General features: G+C 40.4%; 1 protein-coding gene across 1 annotated transcript in view; it reads left to right on the top strand.

The window, feature by feature from the left end:
• Window positions 1-1283: 1283 nt before the first annotated feature.
• uhrf1bp1l (UHRF1 binding protein 1-like) overlaps window positions 1284-15427 on the top strand; it is a 35956-nt gene continuing 21812 nt past the window's right edge. Inside the window, 3 exon segments of the mRNA XM_038738852.1 lie at window positions 1284-1629; window positions 12205-12367; window positions 14318-14356. Of these exon segments, the coding sequence (XP_038594780.1) occupies window positions 1586-1629; window positions 12205-12367; window positions 14318-14356 (246 nt within the window). The 5' untranslated portion in view covers window positions 1284-1585.

Below are 15427 nucleotides of genomic sequence, written 5' to 3'. Positions count from 1 at the left end.
GCAAAAATTCTCAATTATTCTGCATTCTGTTTACATCCTCGGTTTAAACACTAGATGTCACTAAAAGAGCGTTTTCTTGTGAAAGCAAACGCTGACATTAACCCCCCTGAAGCCACCCACAATGCAGTATCTGTGTCAAACGATTATCTCAACAAAGGACCCAGACCAGCCAAGTGTGAAGGCATTTTAAACAACCTTATTTGCAAAATATAACTCCATCAGGTTTACCATAAAAAAAATGATAAGAGTTTGTTTGGTTAAGCTAGTAGCCTACCCAAATAATAACAATACCACACTAATATGAGACAAATAAACAAATCAATTTCAAACCAAATTGGTTACATAAGCTTTCAAAACCTTGGAGCAGTAGTTTCAATGTATCAAGGTATAAATTTAGAAAAGACATGAAGAAAGTAAATTTGCCTTTTTATTTTGGAAATATGTGAGTGTATATGTCATTTTGCTAACAAAGAAATACGATTGATGTCACACATTAAATTTTGTCAGTACGAAAACTAAATAATATAAATTCAATATGAATTTCTATTTTAAAAGTCAAATTAAGTCAGTTTTTCAAAGTCATGCCAAAAGCTTTGACCAAATGTGTAGTCCCAAAAAGGTTAAATTATTGATTCAGCTGTGTTGTGACAGAAGGTATAAATCAGAATCACAATCAGAAATACTTTATTGATTCTTTGCAACAGTTGCTCATTTTGTATATCAAGATATTAAGGAATAGAAATAACTAAGAAAGTAGGTAGGTAAAAAAATTTACTGAACTATACAAATCTAAAAATCTAAATCTAAAATCTCAATATAAAGGAGTGGGATATGTAATGTATTTAACAGAATTATCAGAAATAGTCAAATGGAATGGAGACAAATTTACATATACATAGCCTATAAGTATGTAGTGGCATGATAAATAGTTTGTAGAGAATTAAATATTAATATTATTAATGAGTACTGGTAGAGTTGATGTGGAGTGGATACAATTCTTAAAAACTACAATATTTGGACAGAGTAACCAGGGTATTGAAACAGAGAATATTGATAACTTAAACTTATATAAAACAACTGAATTAATAGGAGAACCACCTTACTTGAAACTAAAATGTTTCCCGTGTATAGGCTACCAGTATTTAAAAGGTTCCAGTATCTATACATAGGCTATAAATACATTTAGTCTAGTACCTAGTCCACAATCCATAGCTCTAAGTCGGTGGGGTTTCCTAGCAGACCCTGAATGCGTCATGACGCCACGCCCGGACGCCGTGACAACAGACGCCGCTCCTCCGACGCGCTGTCCAGGTGTTCAGTGTGATATTGCAGAGATCTGGACCGTTTTTGGAGCTTGCTGGAGGTGATATGCTTTGTCTCCGAGCCCGGCTGTCACTCGGACGTCTGAAATGCCGTCTTTCCAACTCCCCCGTCTCTCAGAGAATGACGCAGGAGCACCGTTAAAATGAAGACTGACACGGGGATGAGAATTTGAGCTGTGTGTTTATACCTCCGGTGGGAAACGCTAGCGGTGTCGCTAGCCAGCTAGCCAGACAGCTCAGACGGTTATCGGATTTGTGGGGCCATGGCTGGGCTCATCAAGAAGCAGATCCTGAAGCATCTCTCCAGGTCAGTCCCGAAAGGCGGTTAACGTTAGCAGACCGTGAGTGGAGAAAAAAGGACGACGGAGGGATTCAGCTGTCAGACACACGTTAGCTAACGTTAACGTTAATTTAGCTATCACCTCAAATGTTAAGTTTACCGGTACAAAACCAAGTGTAATCTTTGCTGGACGTTGGTATGAACGTTTCCGCTCGCGATTTATTGAGTTAGCTCCCATGCCTGTTGTCTGTCAGACTGTCAGTTGCGTTTTCAGTTGACGTAACCCTTACTGACCCGAGACGTGGCTAGTCAGCTAACTTGCTAACATTGGGTTAGCTAGCGAAGGGCTAGCTGAGAATCCCTCAACACTTCCTAGCAGATTATTTTTGTTTGTTTCAGTGAAGACAGAGACGGGAGTGCGCCTTTTCTCTCTCGTTCGTGCCCTTCACACTGACTAAGATAGTCAACTTGATAGTAAAGATAAAAAAAAAACCACCCGAGATTAACAGTTACACTGATAATTGATGTGCGTGTGTGACATGACGTCACTGTGGATGTGCAATTTTTTTATGCACCTTAATAGTTGTAGCAAGGTTGAACAGGAAGAGTGGTTGAGTCTGATTGCCTAAAACAACAATGACAGCGTCCCCCTAAAGGCAAATAATCTTCCAGTCACATAGCTAATAAAGACACACACACACACATACATCATATAACCGCCAGATAACTAGATTTTAATTTGTCACGAATATTTCACAAGCGGGTAAACCCTGCCTATATGGGCTTTTCACTACCGTCCCTCCCCTTCACACACAGTCCAAATGGACCCTCAGCACACAACCCAAGATCATTTTGTGGCACCATTTATGTACCAAGCGATAAATTAATGTAATAGTGGTTCATTATCTGTTAAATGTATCTACCACTTGCTGTCTATGGTCCCATTTATTTTAATTTCATGCTGTTATGGGCAGCCTTCAGTTTGAACTGTTTTACATGTATTATTTATTATTTTCCACTGTCCCTCAAGGGGCTTTCATTGGACTACTTCCTTGTTTGTTGGGGGGGGGGCTTGAAGCTTGCAGCGCTGTTATCCTCCCACCTACTAAACTGCTAGTGACAACAGAGCACACTTTCACCTTCAGCTGTTGTTTCAAACAGCAGGTTGCCTGTATACTAAACTCAAAGGTGGACAGCGCATACACGGGGTATTAGGAAATGAGAGCTGTCACAATAATTGTTGCAGGTCACAGATGACTTGTCTTTAAAAAGCTCATTAGCATGCAGGTGGACCGGTTTGTGTTCTTAAAAAAACAAACAAACGCAAAGTTGATTGTGCTTGGTGAGAAAAGTCTTGACTGAGTTGTGATTAATTAGTCACTCACTGGAATGAACCAGTAAGTGACTTAGTAAAGTATTAATGGTGTTTATGTATGCTTTGTCCTTCATACCCTTACGCAATGCCACAGGCAAGATTTTCATTGTCTGCAGCACACAACCTATGAGTGGCATGCACTTTATTGTCCTAGCACTTAAGTTGTCTCCTTGTGCTATGTGTGTGTAGAGGCAATGCATGAGTGTTTCTGTGGGTGATTGTGCATGCCCCCAGCAGCATTAGCATCAACATTGGCAGGAAATGACTAGAAGACTTGTGATGTCATCTGTCTTTGGGCTTGTCTTGTCATCTGATCTTCTTTGTCCTGGCACTGATTGGTCGGGGCGCTGAGCGGACACTGACCTGTCTGACGGTCAGCCAATCCCGCTCTTGTCGTGGTGATGTCACGGTAAAAGTGCTGGTGTCAGAATGTCAAATCAGCATCACCAAATAAACTCCACTGCACCGCTGCAAATATAGTAGACTATGATTATCATGCACAGGTTAGATTTTGTCTGCTGTCTTTCTCATTCTGCTTCATCAGCATAAGCCAGGAATAGTTTGTACTGCAGGTTATTCCTACACATTGCAGGTGTGTTTACACAGCTACATTTTATGTGTTGGGTATCAACATGTCAGCTCAGCTTCTTACTTAACGGTTGCAGAGGACATACGGCTCCACAATGCTGCCTGTGAATAGGACGAGCCTGTGTGAGTGAGGCAGCACCACATCTTTACAGTTCATTGACTCAGAAGTCTGCACTGGCTGTTCCTCCTCTGGCCAAGACAAGTGCACTGAGGCATGCATGACATAAAATAGTTGAGAGGGCCCTTTTTGTGCAACATGAACAGTTAGAAGAAGCATTGCGTGTGACTTTTCATGTGCAAGGATGAGTTTGTTAGTAGTAAATTACACAGCTGAGTTGTTGGCGTGTGTTTGTTGTGTGTTTTTACTTATGTGAGAGCGTATTGATGATGTGTTTCACAGAAGGTCGAACTCAGGTAGGCCCTGGGGGCGACTAGATGACAAGATGTGTGTTTGTTTACATCACAGACATGTTTAGATTATCGACAGGACCCTGGCCCCCAGCCAGACAGAGGGATCCTATTCTACTCACAGATGCACACAAGTATGGGTGGATGGAGTCTCTCTACTTTGTTCCCTGAAAAGAGAGAGGTTAAAGGTCAGACTAAGCTGCAGAGCTTAAACCTGGAGCTGGGAGATATTCTGACACAGGAGTGTAATGATAGGTCTTTCAGTTGAAGAATGAGACTCAAACTGGTGTTGTGACAGAGAAAATGCATTCCCAGATGGAGATTGGAGTCTTCCTTTAACTACTTTTCTTTTTCCTTCCTTCTTTCCTTCTTCATTCCACATAACCTTTCTTGTTTTCCTCTGCCCTTTCTCTACTCTTGTTTGTTACACCCACTTTCTGTTTACTTATCTTGACTTTAAATAAATATTTTGTCTGAAAAACGGTTAATAATTCATTATATTCAATTAAAAAAAAGCAGACAAAATCAACAAATCTTCACACTGGATATAGTGAATGTTTGGTTTTCCTGCTTGAATTATGACTTAAATCAGTGAATCAATTTTCAAAATTGTCATTTCTGATCAATTTATTGGTTAATTTTTTCCAGTTGTAAATGCAACGATGGAGTGTCTTTTCTTGTCTTTTTAGCTATGTGAAAACAAACCCATCTTGAAGGTCATCTACAATGATCTACCGCAAGTCCTCAAAAAATCTCCCACACTGTTGATCATTTTTACACGTTTGGATCCTCAAAATGTTTTTGCTCTGAAATGACCCCTGTATATGCATTCAATACCATCATGATAACAGAGTAAATGGCTGCTTATTAATCTCACAAGACCACAACAGAACAGTCCTGCAGACTGTAAACAGCATCACATCCTCAGTCTCAGGGGAATGTAGACATTTTGAGTGGTAGAGGGAGATTTCCTTGGTTTATAAAAGGCAAAACTGTCTATAGACAAATGTAGACAGAATGGGCCCCTAAAAATGAGAATCACTACTTTCTAATGGAAAGAGTTCACAATCTGGGAGATTAGGCTTATTGTCAGGCTGGTATGCAAGGTCCATTTGGGTGTTATGTCGTGACATTAGAGGAATTGACATGATTGCTCAGGCGTAGCCTTGCTTACCTCTCCTCTCCTTTTTTAGGGTTTATAGGTGGGGTATGCTATTCCAATCCAATACATGTCTTTTTGTCATATTCAGTCATTATCCTTCAGTGTTTGTTCACAGCCCTGGCTCTGTAAATGGGAAACAAACAGTGGCTCGGACCAAGCCACACGACACTGTGGTGACTTTAGCATTTTTATTTGATGTAAATAAGATGATGCATTGGTTATTGATAGTCTGAGGACCAACAACTGATCCCACGAGGAGACCGTTTAGGGAACCATTTTTACCTCTTGAGTCAGCTGAGGTTGAGCAAGAGGGATTGTTACCAGTATTACGAACACGCTATCCATTGTGTGCACATACAGCTTTTTCATCAGTGGGAGTTTTGTGCTCATTGTGGTGTGAGCGATGAGTCCATTTCTACTGTTGTGTTTGTCATCATAAGCCTCTTCAGGCCCGACTCTTTCCATCCTGCAGAAGCTGTGGATGATGCGCCACAGTGATGAACTCCACTATTCTATGTGTGGTTGCTCGCTGCTGGTGGGAAGGCTATTATGGCATGAGTCATGACTGAGTGCCTAGCTGTGGGTGTCTCATCAGTGTGTAGCTGTGAAGTGTGTGTGTGTGTGTGTGTGTGTGTGTGTGTGTGTGTGTGTGTGAGAGAGAGAGAGCAGCATTTGACCAGGGTACCTCTGGGTCATGGCGTCCTCTGCTGCCGTGTACCCGGGGTTTTGGATTGTTTTCTCCTTCACACCAACCTTTTCACCGTTGTCACGGTGTCATGAATATTCCAGGACTCTGGGGCCTTTGTTTCCGACATTAGCTCCTTTCACTTTGACAGGTTGCCTGCGTGTTGTTGAGTTATTTTCCGTGTGTGTGTGTGTGTACCAGTTGTGCTGGTATGTAGGCTAGTAAGTAATCCCTGTTGATAACTTTGAGAGACTCAGTCGTTTTAATAACTGTTCTGTTAGAACTGCATGATGTGTTTTTTGTCTTCATCCCAATTCCCAACATATATTTCCACAACAAACACTTTGCAAAGAGCCTTAATTGAAACAACTGGAGAATCATAGAGCAGGAAAGGAAAAGGAAAATACCTCTTCAGTGAAATGTTTTGTGCTTTCTCTTGCATGATGTATGCTCTTACCATTGCCAGCAATATATTAAGTAAGACAACAACTTTCTTTCAACTTACACAGTACTTACTCTTGATAGATGCTTTTATCTTGTGCACACAAGATAATAAATTGTGTCCAGATAATATTATCTTGCACTTCAGGGACTCCATAGTATGTTAACTGGCTAGCCAAGTCCAACAGAAACAATGAAGTGTTAGCATTTTGTACAGGTATAATTTGCACTAAGGAGAAATGTTTCAGTTTATTTATTTATTTCCAGCTGCTACAATATAGAGGAGTGAAGAGATTAGTTGATTAAAACTGTGGTAAGCTAATCAAGGTCACCTTCAGTTATTACCTTGCGTTTACAGCAATAAGCTTTAGGGAGCAGCAGAGAATGATTTGCAGACTGTTTTTACGCAGGGTTTTGCCTTTCAGGCGACATAGAAGTTGCCCTACCTTATTGCTGTAGGTTGTTGGGGCCATATGTAGGCTGAATGGAAGACTGCAAAAAAGAAAATGGCGAAAAAATAAATACTACCTTGTGTGCAGGTATTTTGGATGAAAAAACATTTACTGTAACGAGGTAGTAAAGTAAGTTTATATATATATTTTTTTCTTTTGTGAGACTCAAATACAACTTGTTGTTTATCATAAAGTGTCAGGTCTCTAATAGTGAGACTAGATGTCATGTCATTTTAAGTATGTTTAATTCAAATAATAATTCAGCAATTTAAATTATTTGTTTATTATTCATTATTATGAAAAGCATGATAACAAATTTTATTTGCTTGTTAGACTGATTGTATGTATAAATGCAGAAAATAACATTTTACTTCTGAAATCCAAACCAACATTCCTGGCGTTTGGTAACCTTTGATCAGATCGTTTGTTTATTACAGCTGCTCAGCCATCTTCACAATAAAAGAACTAAAAGATTTGCCAATAAACTGTTATGCACTTTTATGAAACACAAAAAAAGCAAACCTCAAAGCTTGATTGAAGCTTTGAGGTTTGCTTTTTTTCAACAGAACGTAATCGAGATTATATTAATTCATTTGTATATGTGGCTGATGATGGTAGATAACACCAACTGGTAATTAAGAAAAAGTTCACGCTTGTGAGTTCTTGTTATTTTTAGGTTTGGTTGTTTTCCATGTGATTTTAACCTACGCATTCACACCGTAGGCAGCCTGCCTCCAAACACTGCAGTGATGGAGTGCAATAAAGGAGTAAAGAACATATGATCTCTGCCAAGCCAATAAAATATATTTATCACTAAGCCTTCGTTTAGAATATAAGACAGGCTTGTTTTAAAATGGAGTCGGTTGATCACCACCATGTTAAGCAACTTCAAAGTCATTTAAAATCTTAGTGTGCAACGTTTACCACGGGCATCTTATGAGCTTGTCAGCCGATTCTATTAGTTTTCTCAACTGGTCTTTAAAGTGCCTTTATCGATTCAGGAATACCAGCTATACTGAGAAAAGTTGTCTGCAGCAGACTCATCACACTCTATGGTTGACACTGAATGGGCTAGTGAAGGATTCAGTGGCCAATTTAAATGTCACATTCTCCACTTCTGTCGTTGAGCCAAGCCTGCTGCTGCTCGGTCGAATGAGCACTGGCAGGAAAGAATGTGGGAACATCCCAAATCCCATATTTTTTTTTGACTTCTGGAAAACCGCACTCATAAATCCCAAAGGAGTGCACTGAGGATGCCTCCTCTCCTTCTTTCTCTGTGTCTGTCTTTCTTTTTATTTCCTTTCCTTTCCTTATTTTGCCATAGCCTTGGTTGCTAAAACAAATCAGTTTGAGTCACTCTGGCCATTTTCCCTCAGGCTCCTCACTTTCTGGCACTGATGTCATTAGGCTGCACCACGAGCATGCCATCAGAGCAGGAAAAGGCTGAGGGTTGTGGTCAAATAATTCTTTACTCAGTGAAATGACCCAGACGTATTTAAATGGCAGCCGTGATAAGAGCTGGTTGAATTATCTAGATCCTAAGGAAAAGTGCTTCAGTGCTTCCTTTCTTATCACCTTTAGCATAGGGTACACTAAACCATCCTTTACGAAGCAAAAGGTGTTAATGCCGTCCTACAATTGCTTGCGGCGGCAACATTTAAGCCTAATGTTACTCTTCAGGTCTGTGGTTTATCAGTGAAGTGTATGAACAGCAGTGACAGACAGACATACCTGTGTTATATGTGCTTGTCTCCTCTGTGAATCATCTGTGTCCTTACTGCGCTGTGTTATAAACCGATGAACTGGTCGTGGGTCACATCTCTCTCTCTCTCGTCCAGGTGCTGTCTCTCCCTCTTCATCGCCTTGCATTAGTTCCTGTCTTTGCTGTTACTACTTCATTCAAAATTGCAGTTTCACCAAGGCAGACCCAACATCCACCATTGCTGCACCGCATAGTTACGTCACCTAGTGTGAGTCCATTCAGATTCTCTCAACACCGGGCAGGTCTTTTCCTAAGTCCTTATGAATATTGCTTCACTTATTTCCTTGACCTCAATACGTTTTCCAAAAAGTGTTAAGGAAAAGACGGAGGTAGTTGTTGTTTTTTGTACTTTTTCGACTGGGACTACCCCAGAGAGTGGCGGACTAAAGTCTGCTCTCAGTGTATTGTGGTTAAGGAAAAAATTTGTGAGATCAGCATACTGTTGCTGACATCTTTTAAGTTGATTTTGGCCTAGTTGCACACAAAGTGTAATACAAAATCACATAGAAGTATTAAAAACCCCTTGACAAAGATGACGTGAGCAACAGGTTAAAACTAACTTTTACAGAGAGGAACGTGGCCATGGATTTATACTGTTGATTGATTTTATTTTGTGTTTGACAAAGACCTCTTCAGCCTAGCCAACTAGTTCTAATCTCTTTATGGGCAAGGATTTGGTCCAGTGAGCTCAGCCCTGCTGACGGGAATAATGGCTGACGAGATGAAAGGGAAAGATGACGGGCTGTGAACTTAATACCCTCGACCTCTAGCTGTTGTTAACCAGCAATGAGTAGGATCCCTCTGTGTCATTTAGCTTATTTAGCGTTAGTAGCCTTAATGTTAGACAGATAATCACCAACATATTTGATTGCAGTACTGGTTTATTTCTGAAGAAGGGGGAGAGCAAGCACGAGGTGGGCCAGGGGAGACCAGGGAAGCCAGATAAGGAGCGAGAGAGTGAGTGGAGCTAGCTGGCTAGTTGGTTGATACTTGATCAGCAGCAGGGATGAATATTTCACTGGTCACACGGCTGAGACACTCCAGCAACAACACCCATCTCTTAGAGACGGACCGTGTTTCTGTCTCTGAGAGTGTGTACACTCCCTGTGAGCTCACGTACATATAATATTCGTGTTTTGTTTGTGAGGGAATGTGTGTTTTCTTTTTTTGTCCTGTTTGGCTGCGCTGAGTCTCTGTTTATGTCTGCTGCTAGCTCTGAATAATTTACAGGGATGTTGAATTAGAGAAGACTCTAACACTGCCAGGAGAAGGTGTTGAGTAAAAAGAGGCAGGAATTTGGCAGACTGAATCATTTAAAACGTGGGCAGCTGAATCACAACGCATTGTTCAGTGGACAAAGTTTCTTTCTCACTGCAGATACTCTGTGCACCTTGTTATATCTCCAGGTATCCTTTAGATTAGTGAGTACTTACCCTTCAGAGCAAAAACCTTTTGTTTTCCTAAGAATGTCCAAGAATCCAACATCCAATGGCTGCTTTTGCTGGTTTATTGCAGATAAACAGGTGATGCAGCATCCATACACCAACAAACTGTTTTACAGACAAATCAAAATGTGATATGCAGTGTGAACAGCAAAAAATGTTGGCTTCCCCCATCATCCCGTCTCTCTCCGTTCACAACTTACAAATTGCCACCAACTCCAACACCATGTGACCCAGTGAACCGTAATTAACCTTGAGGTGTCACGGTGGCTTAGGGGTTAAAGAAGGCTGAACATGCAGTTATGAATCCAGCCAGGCACCTTTTTGTCACATATCATTGCCCAGAACTTTAAATAATAGCCAGATGGCACCATTGTGATTTTAAAAGCTAAGTTATACTCATAACCTACGTTACTGTTAGTAGGGCAGTAAGATGCTTAAGCTGCAGTCTGTTGTGTTGATGTCACAGCCGTGATAATCAGTTAACTCTGTCGGTAATGTGTGCTGGTTGTGAAACTCTGATCTGTGATCTGGCCCTATTTACAGATACACATACTTGTGTGAGAGATTAGCCAGGCAACAAGATTAACCCTACCTGTACATGACGGTATGTGTGTGTGTTTGAAAAGAGTCTGGATCTAGTGCTACTTTAGAGCTTTACCTATTAAATAGGTGCTGTTTCACTGCATCGTTGCATGACTATGGCTGATTTCTTGGAGTTTACAGAAACAATTTACATACAGTATCTTACATCTCTACGTTTCACAGGATGAAGACTCTGTGTGGCTCTTGACAGCTAGAGAATGTTAAATCGATACAATCGCCTTTTTTTTAAAGAGATTTCATTAGACTGTTCTGCAGAGATGCACAGGTCAATAAACCATTTAGTAGCTGGCCACTCTGCTAACTATTAACCAATAATCAATTGGGGGAAGTGGCTCAGAAACACTTCGGTCATGGGCATTACTTAAAGTGTGTGTGTATTCAAGTCTATTTAGTTAAGCTAAAGAGCAAATAATCTAAACACACAGAATCACTACAACATACAAACCTTATACATGCACAGCATTTCCCCAAACCACTGAGGTTATATATACAGTATATAAATCAATATTGGCTTATACATTTTAATTAAAGATGAGTGTTTGAGTGCACTTTTCCCTTGCTGTGAGCATACATGTGTTGTCACAAAACTACAATTATCCTGAGCGCCAACATATAAAGAGTGTCAGCTTTGGAGTTTTCTTTTCATAATACTCTGCACCTTGATCCTCTCTCCCCACTGTCATTATCAGATTAGGCAGTAACTATGGAAACAAAGCAAGCAAGGACAGTTAATGATAAAGTTTAAATGAAGAGAAAAACATTTAGTAAACTCTCGTTGCAGATTAATTTATTTAGTTTATTTAACATGGACAGAGGACAGTCATTGGCTAAGCTTGAAAGTCTCATTTCATCAGCAGTCCCTGGGCAGGCAAATCCACAAAAGAATTATGGAGTCACATGATTGGTTATGTTTCAGCCGTGATTTCAATTATGATTTAAAACTTGAGAGAGTAGAGCATTGTCTGTAGTTATATTGACAAAGTTATATTGTCTAATAGTGCTGTGTATTGTGTTTTAAACATTTTCAACTCTAACGGAGAAAACTGACCGAATTCAGTGGAACTGTGCTACACAGTTGCTTCTGGTAGATGCGAGTGTTTGCCTGATGTTATCTCAGTATAGTGAAACAAACTGTCAGCGGGGGAAGAGCAAATTTGTGGCTATTTTTGTACATTAAGCATGAGTTTGCAAAATTATCAAAGATCAGAAGGTTAAACTTGGTCATTATTTGACACTGATGATACCTTGTGGGGCTTTTTGTCCAATATTGTTCTCTTGTGTAAACTGTGCATGGTGTGTTTTTCCCTGCTTGTTATAGAGTATTTATTTCTATTCTTGTTAATAGTATAAATTCAGAAGCAATGTATAACCCTTAGTTACAGGCTTATTTTTAAGTGTGCTTTTAAGAAGGAGTGGGTTTTGCTCTTAAATAAAATAAATTCTGAAATTAATGGTTTTAGCTCTTTTGAAAATGGCTCTTTAGAAAGACTCTTATATTCAAAGTATTTTTAAAAAACATGGATATGAAGAAGTGATGTTTGTGTTGCATTGGAAAGGCTGTTCCCATCTATAAGCCAAGCCAACAGTTGGGGTTTGTTCGGCATGCTGGTCACTTTGCCAAGAACTTGTTTCTAAAAATATTCCCATGCTCAAAGCTGAGCTTCTCATCTGTGTCTTGTAGGTTTGCTAAGAACCTGTCGCCAGATAAGATCAACCTGAGCACGCTGAAGGGGGAGGGCCAGCTGACCAACCTGGAGCTGGATGAGGAGGTTCTCCAGAGCCTGCTGGACCTGCCCACCTGGCTGGCCATCAGCCGTGTGTGCTGCAACAAGGCCACCATCAGGGTGAGGGACAGTGTCATATGTTGAATTTTAAGGAACAGATGGACATTTTGGGATATATGCTTATTTGCTTACTGGTTGAGGGTCACCACTCTCATATCTGTACAGTAAATATTAGGATACAGACAGCAGCTGGTTAACTTGGCATAAAGACTAGGAGCAGGAAACGGTCTCTGTCTGAAGGTAACAAAATCCACCAACCAGAATCTCTCAAGCTCACTAATTAACACATTATATGTTGTTTGTTAAATTTGTACAAAAACTGAAATGTAAAAATGACACGTTCTGGTTTTACAGGTATATGCCACACTATTTCTTGGCCAGACACAGTAAGTTCCTTTGCTGGTTGCCTTGTGGTAACTGCTCAGAGCCAAAAAAAATAGTCCAGCACGTAACCCTCAAATTTTTGTTTTTACACTTTGGTGTTTGTACAGATTAAACCAACAAGATATGACATATTAATTGGTGAGCTTTGGAGGTGCTGGTTGGTGGGTTTTCTTGCCTTCAAACAGAGCCAGGCTTGCTGTTTCCCCCTGTTTCCAGTCTATATGCTAAGCTAAGCTAAGGGTTATTGCTTTATATTGAACATAGAAATGAGAATGTTAAACTTTTGCTTTAAAGGTTTATAGCTTGGGGGGGTATATATATATATATATATATATATATATATATATATATATATACAAAACTGATTTACATGGTTTCATGTCTTTGTTTAAATGAAAGGAAAGTGTAGATATCATTTAACGCATGTCATGTACACGTCCAGTGACTCTTTGCACTACACACACACACACACACACACACTCTGTTGGAGCTGTCTGATGTCCCTGATGTAGTCATGGGCATCTGCCAAGTGCCATGTCTAAGAGCGGACGCTGGTGACACACCCTGGAAACAGTGAATTCCGAGCTGCGTAATTTACTTTGACTGGACTTTTGTTCAGCTCCAAGGTCCACTTTCCACCTCTTCTTTTTCTCCTCTACCTCATTTTGTTTCTCTCTGTTTTTCTCAACCTTTCCTTTACACGTCTGTCTTCACGTTTAAATCCTTGTTTTGTCAGTCGCTACCCTTCCTTTGCTGTCTTTCTCGTAATTGGTCTGCAGTCATTGTTGTCGACTGTATGTACCCACATCATTTACAGTCAGTGTGTGTGGCACATCAGATTTCTCAAAGTACCGTGGAGCTGGTGATTTGAAACCTGTTATCGCCTGAATCCTTTTACTGGTAAACTGTCACAAAAAGAGAACCGAGATCTATATCTCACTTCCTCACTTGTTAGATCCCTGTCACTTCTTTATCATCCTGTTACAGAGGAGCTATACTAAACACACTTCATTTAAAAGACACACAAATTAGTACATGTTACTTTATTGAATACTCATAAATACATACACTGATATAAACTGCAACAAATGTGTCTGCTTGTTAGCTCAAGCACATCACACTCAAAGTGACAGGCCTGAGTTAACACCCCCTACTGGCACCTCATAGTATTTCTACGACATGAGGCAAGGCGAATAAAATGTGTCTCTAATTCAATTAGAGCAGCAAATCCATTTTCTTACTTCCTCATTTTTGACGTCTCAAAGAACTAGCTGCTCTGAGGAGAAAACTGCAAGTGAACATAAGCATTTAATCTCTTTTGCTGTATAATTTGACTTGAATCAAGAGGCTGCATGTTGAGGATTAATGGAGCTCTGGAGCTGAATGGAGTGAACTGCCAGTCAATCTAGACTCATTGATTTCATTCACTCATTTTCTTCCTTCATCTCTGACCTACCTTGCCTGGTGTTTTGGCTTGATTAAATTCTGTACAAATCAAATCATTTTGCATTTGATTTGTACATCCTATTGGCTGATAATTTCATGTAGAATTTTGGGAGGACTAAAAGGCCAAGTGCTTGGGATCAGGCTGAAAAAACTAAGCCACTGTTCTGTTTTCTGTCACAGATACCATGGACAAAGCTGAAGACTCACCCAATCTCTTTGGTAAGTTTCACCAACTACTCACATAACCAAAACAGGTCATTAATGTGTTTCTTTGTTGAATTACCTTCATTGAATCTTCTGTTTACAAATAAGTACCGCAACAGAAAAATTACTTACTTGTGTTTAACAATGTAATAGGACAGATAAACCACATGTATCTGTAAACCACTGAAGGTGTTATAGTAAAAGTTGTTGTTCACAAACACAGTGTCCAGCCTCCAGCTGCACCACCGCTGCGTTGGTCGCACTGTCATGGCTATTGTTGCCCATAGTGTCCCAGATAGAGATCACCCTCTGGCACCACACCACTGAGTTGGGCAGCCCGGAGTTGTTTGTATTATATGGTGTAGCTAGCTGAAGTAGTGCCAAGGATTCTGTCTTTAGCTGCTCGTCCTGAACCTGGTTTATCTTCCAGAGCTCCTTTGGCCTGGCTCTTTCAGGACTGCAAGTTAGCTTCTGCGGTGGCAGGTTTTTTTTGCATCATGGTGCCGAGGTTTCGCTGAAGCGTGCTGTGTGTCTTGTGTCAGGGCTGCCAGCTTTCTCCCTCATGGCTGCCACCACGCTGAGCAGGGCGCAGGTGTCTGATTGACACACTGCCAGGCTGGTCCCAGTCCCCAGGTAGCTGTAATTCCCAGTAGACAGGCTGCCTGAAACCAGCAACAACAGGAGGAACATTCGCTCCATTTGTCTACACAAAACCTGGATGTTGCTTGTGGTCCACAGTCCCCAGTTCTCAGATATATATATACTTCTAGCACCTGTTATTTTTTGCAAGATTTTTTGGCACTCTGTCTTGGTTAATATATATACGATATTACAACAAACAACAATACCAGCACAATAGCACTTTGTTGAATCTGCTATTAGAGCCGAAACTGTAGTACACAATGGTATCACACCATCAACAATAGGCCTTTGAAATATCATACAACAATGTGAAAAGGGGGAGAGCATGATTACATGGCTGTATTTTGCAGGAGAGGCAACTGCCAGACTGTGGTGTGTGTGTGTGTGTGTGTATATAGCAGCAGCATAATTCATGGAGTTTCAATGTGTTTTATCTTGCTAGAC

The sequence above is a fragment of the Micropterus salmoides genome, unplaced genomic scaffold (genome assembly GCF_014851395.1).
Source record: "Micropterus salmoides isolate LMB-PRFRI ecotype aquatic unplaced genomic scaffold, ASM1485139v1 Ms_hic_scaffold_23, whole genome shotgun sequence".
NCBI lineage: Eukaryota > Metazoa > Chordata > Actinopteri > Centrarchiformes > Centrarchidae > Micropterus > Micropterus salmoides.
The sequence above is the reverse complement of the archived record's forward strand: the minus strand, read 5'-3'. Positions and strand labels throughout refer to the sequence as shown.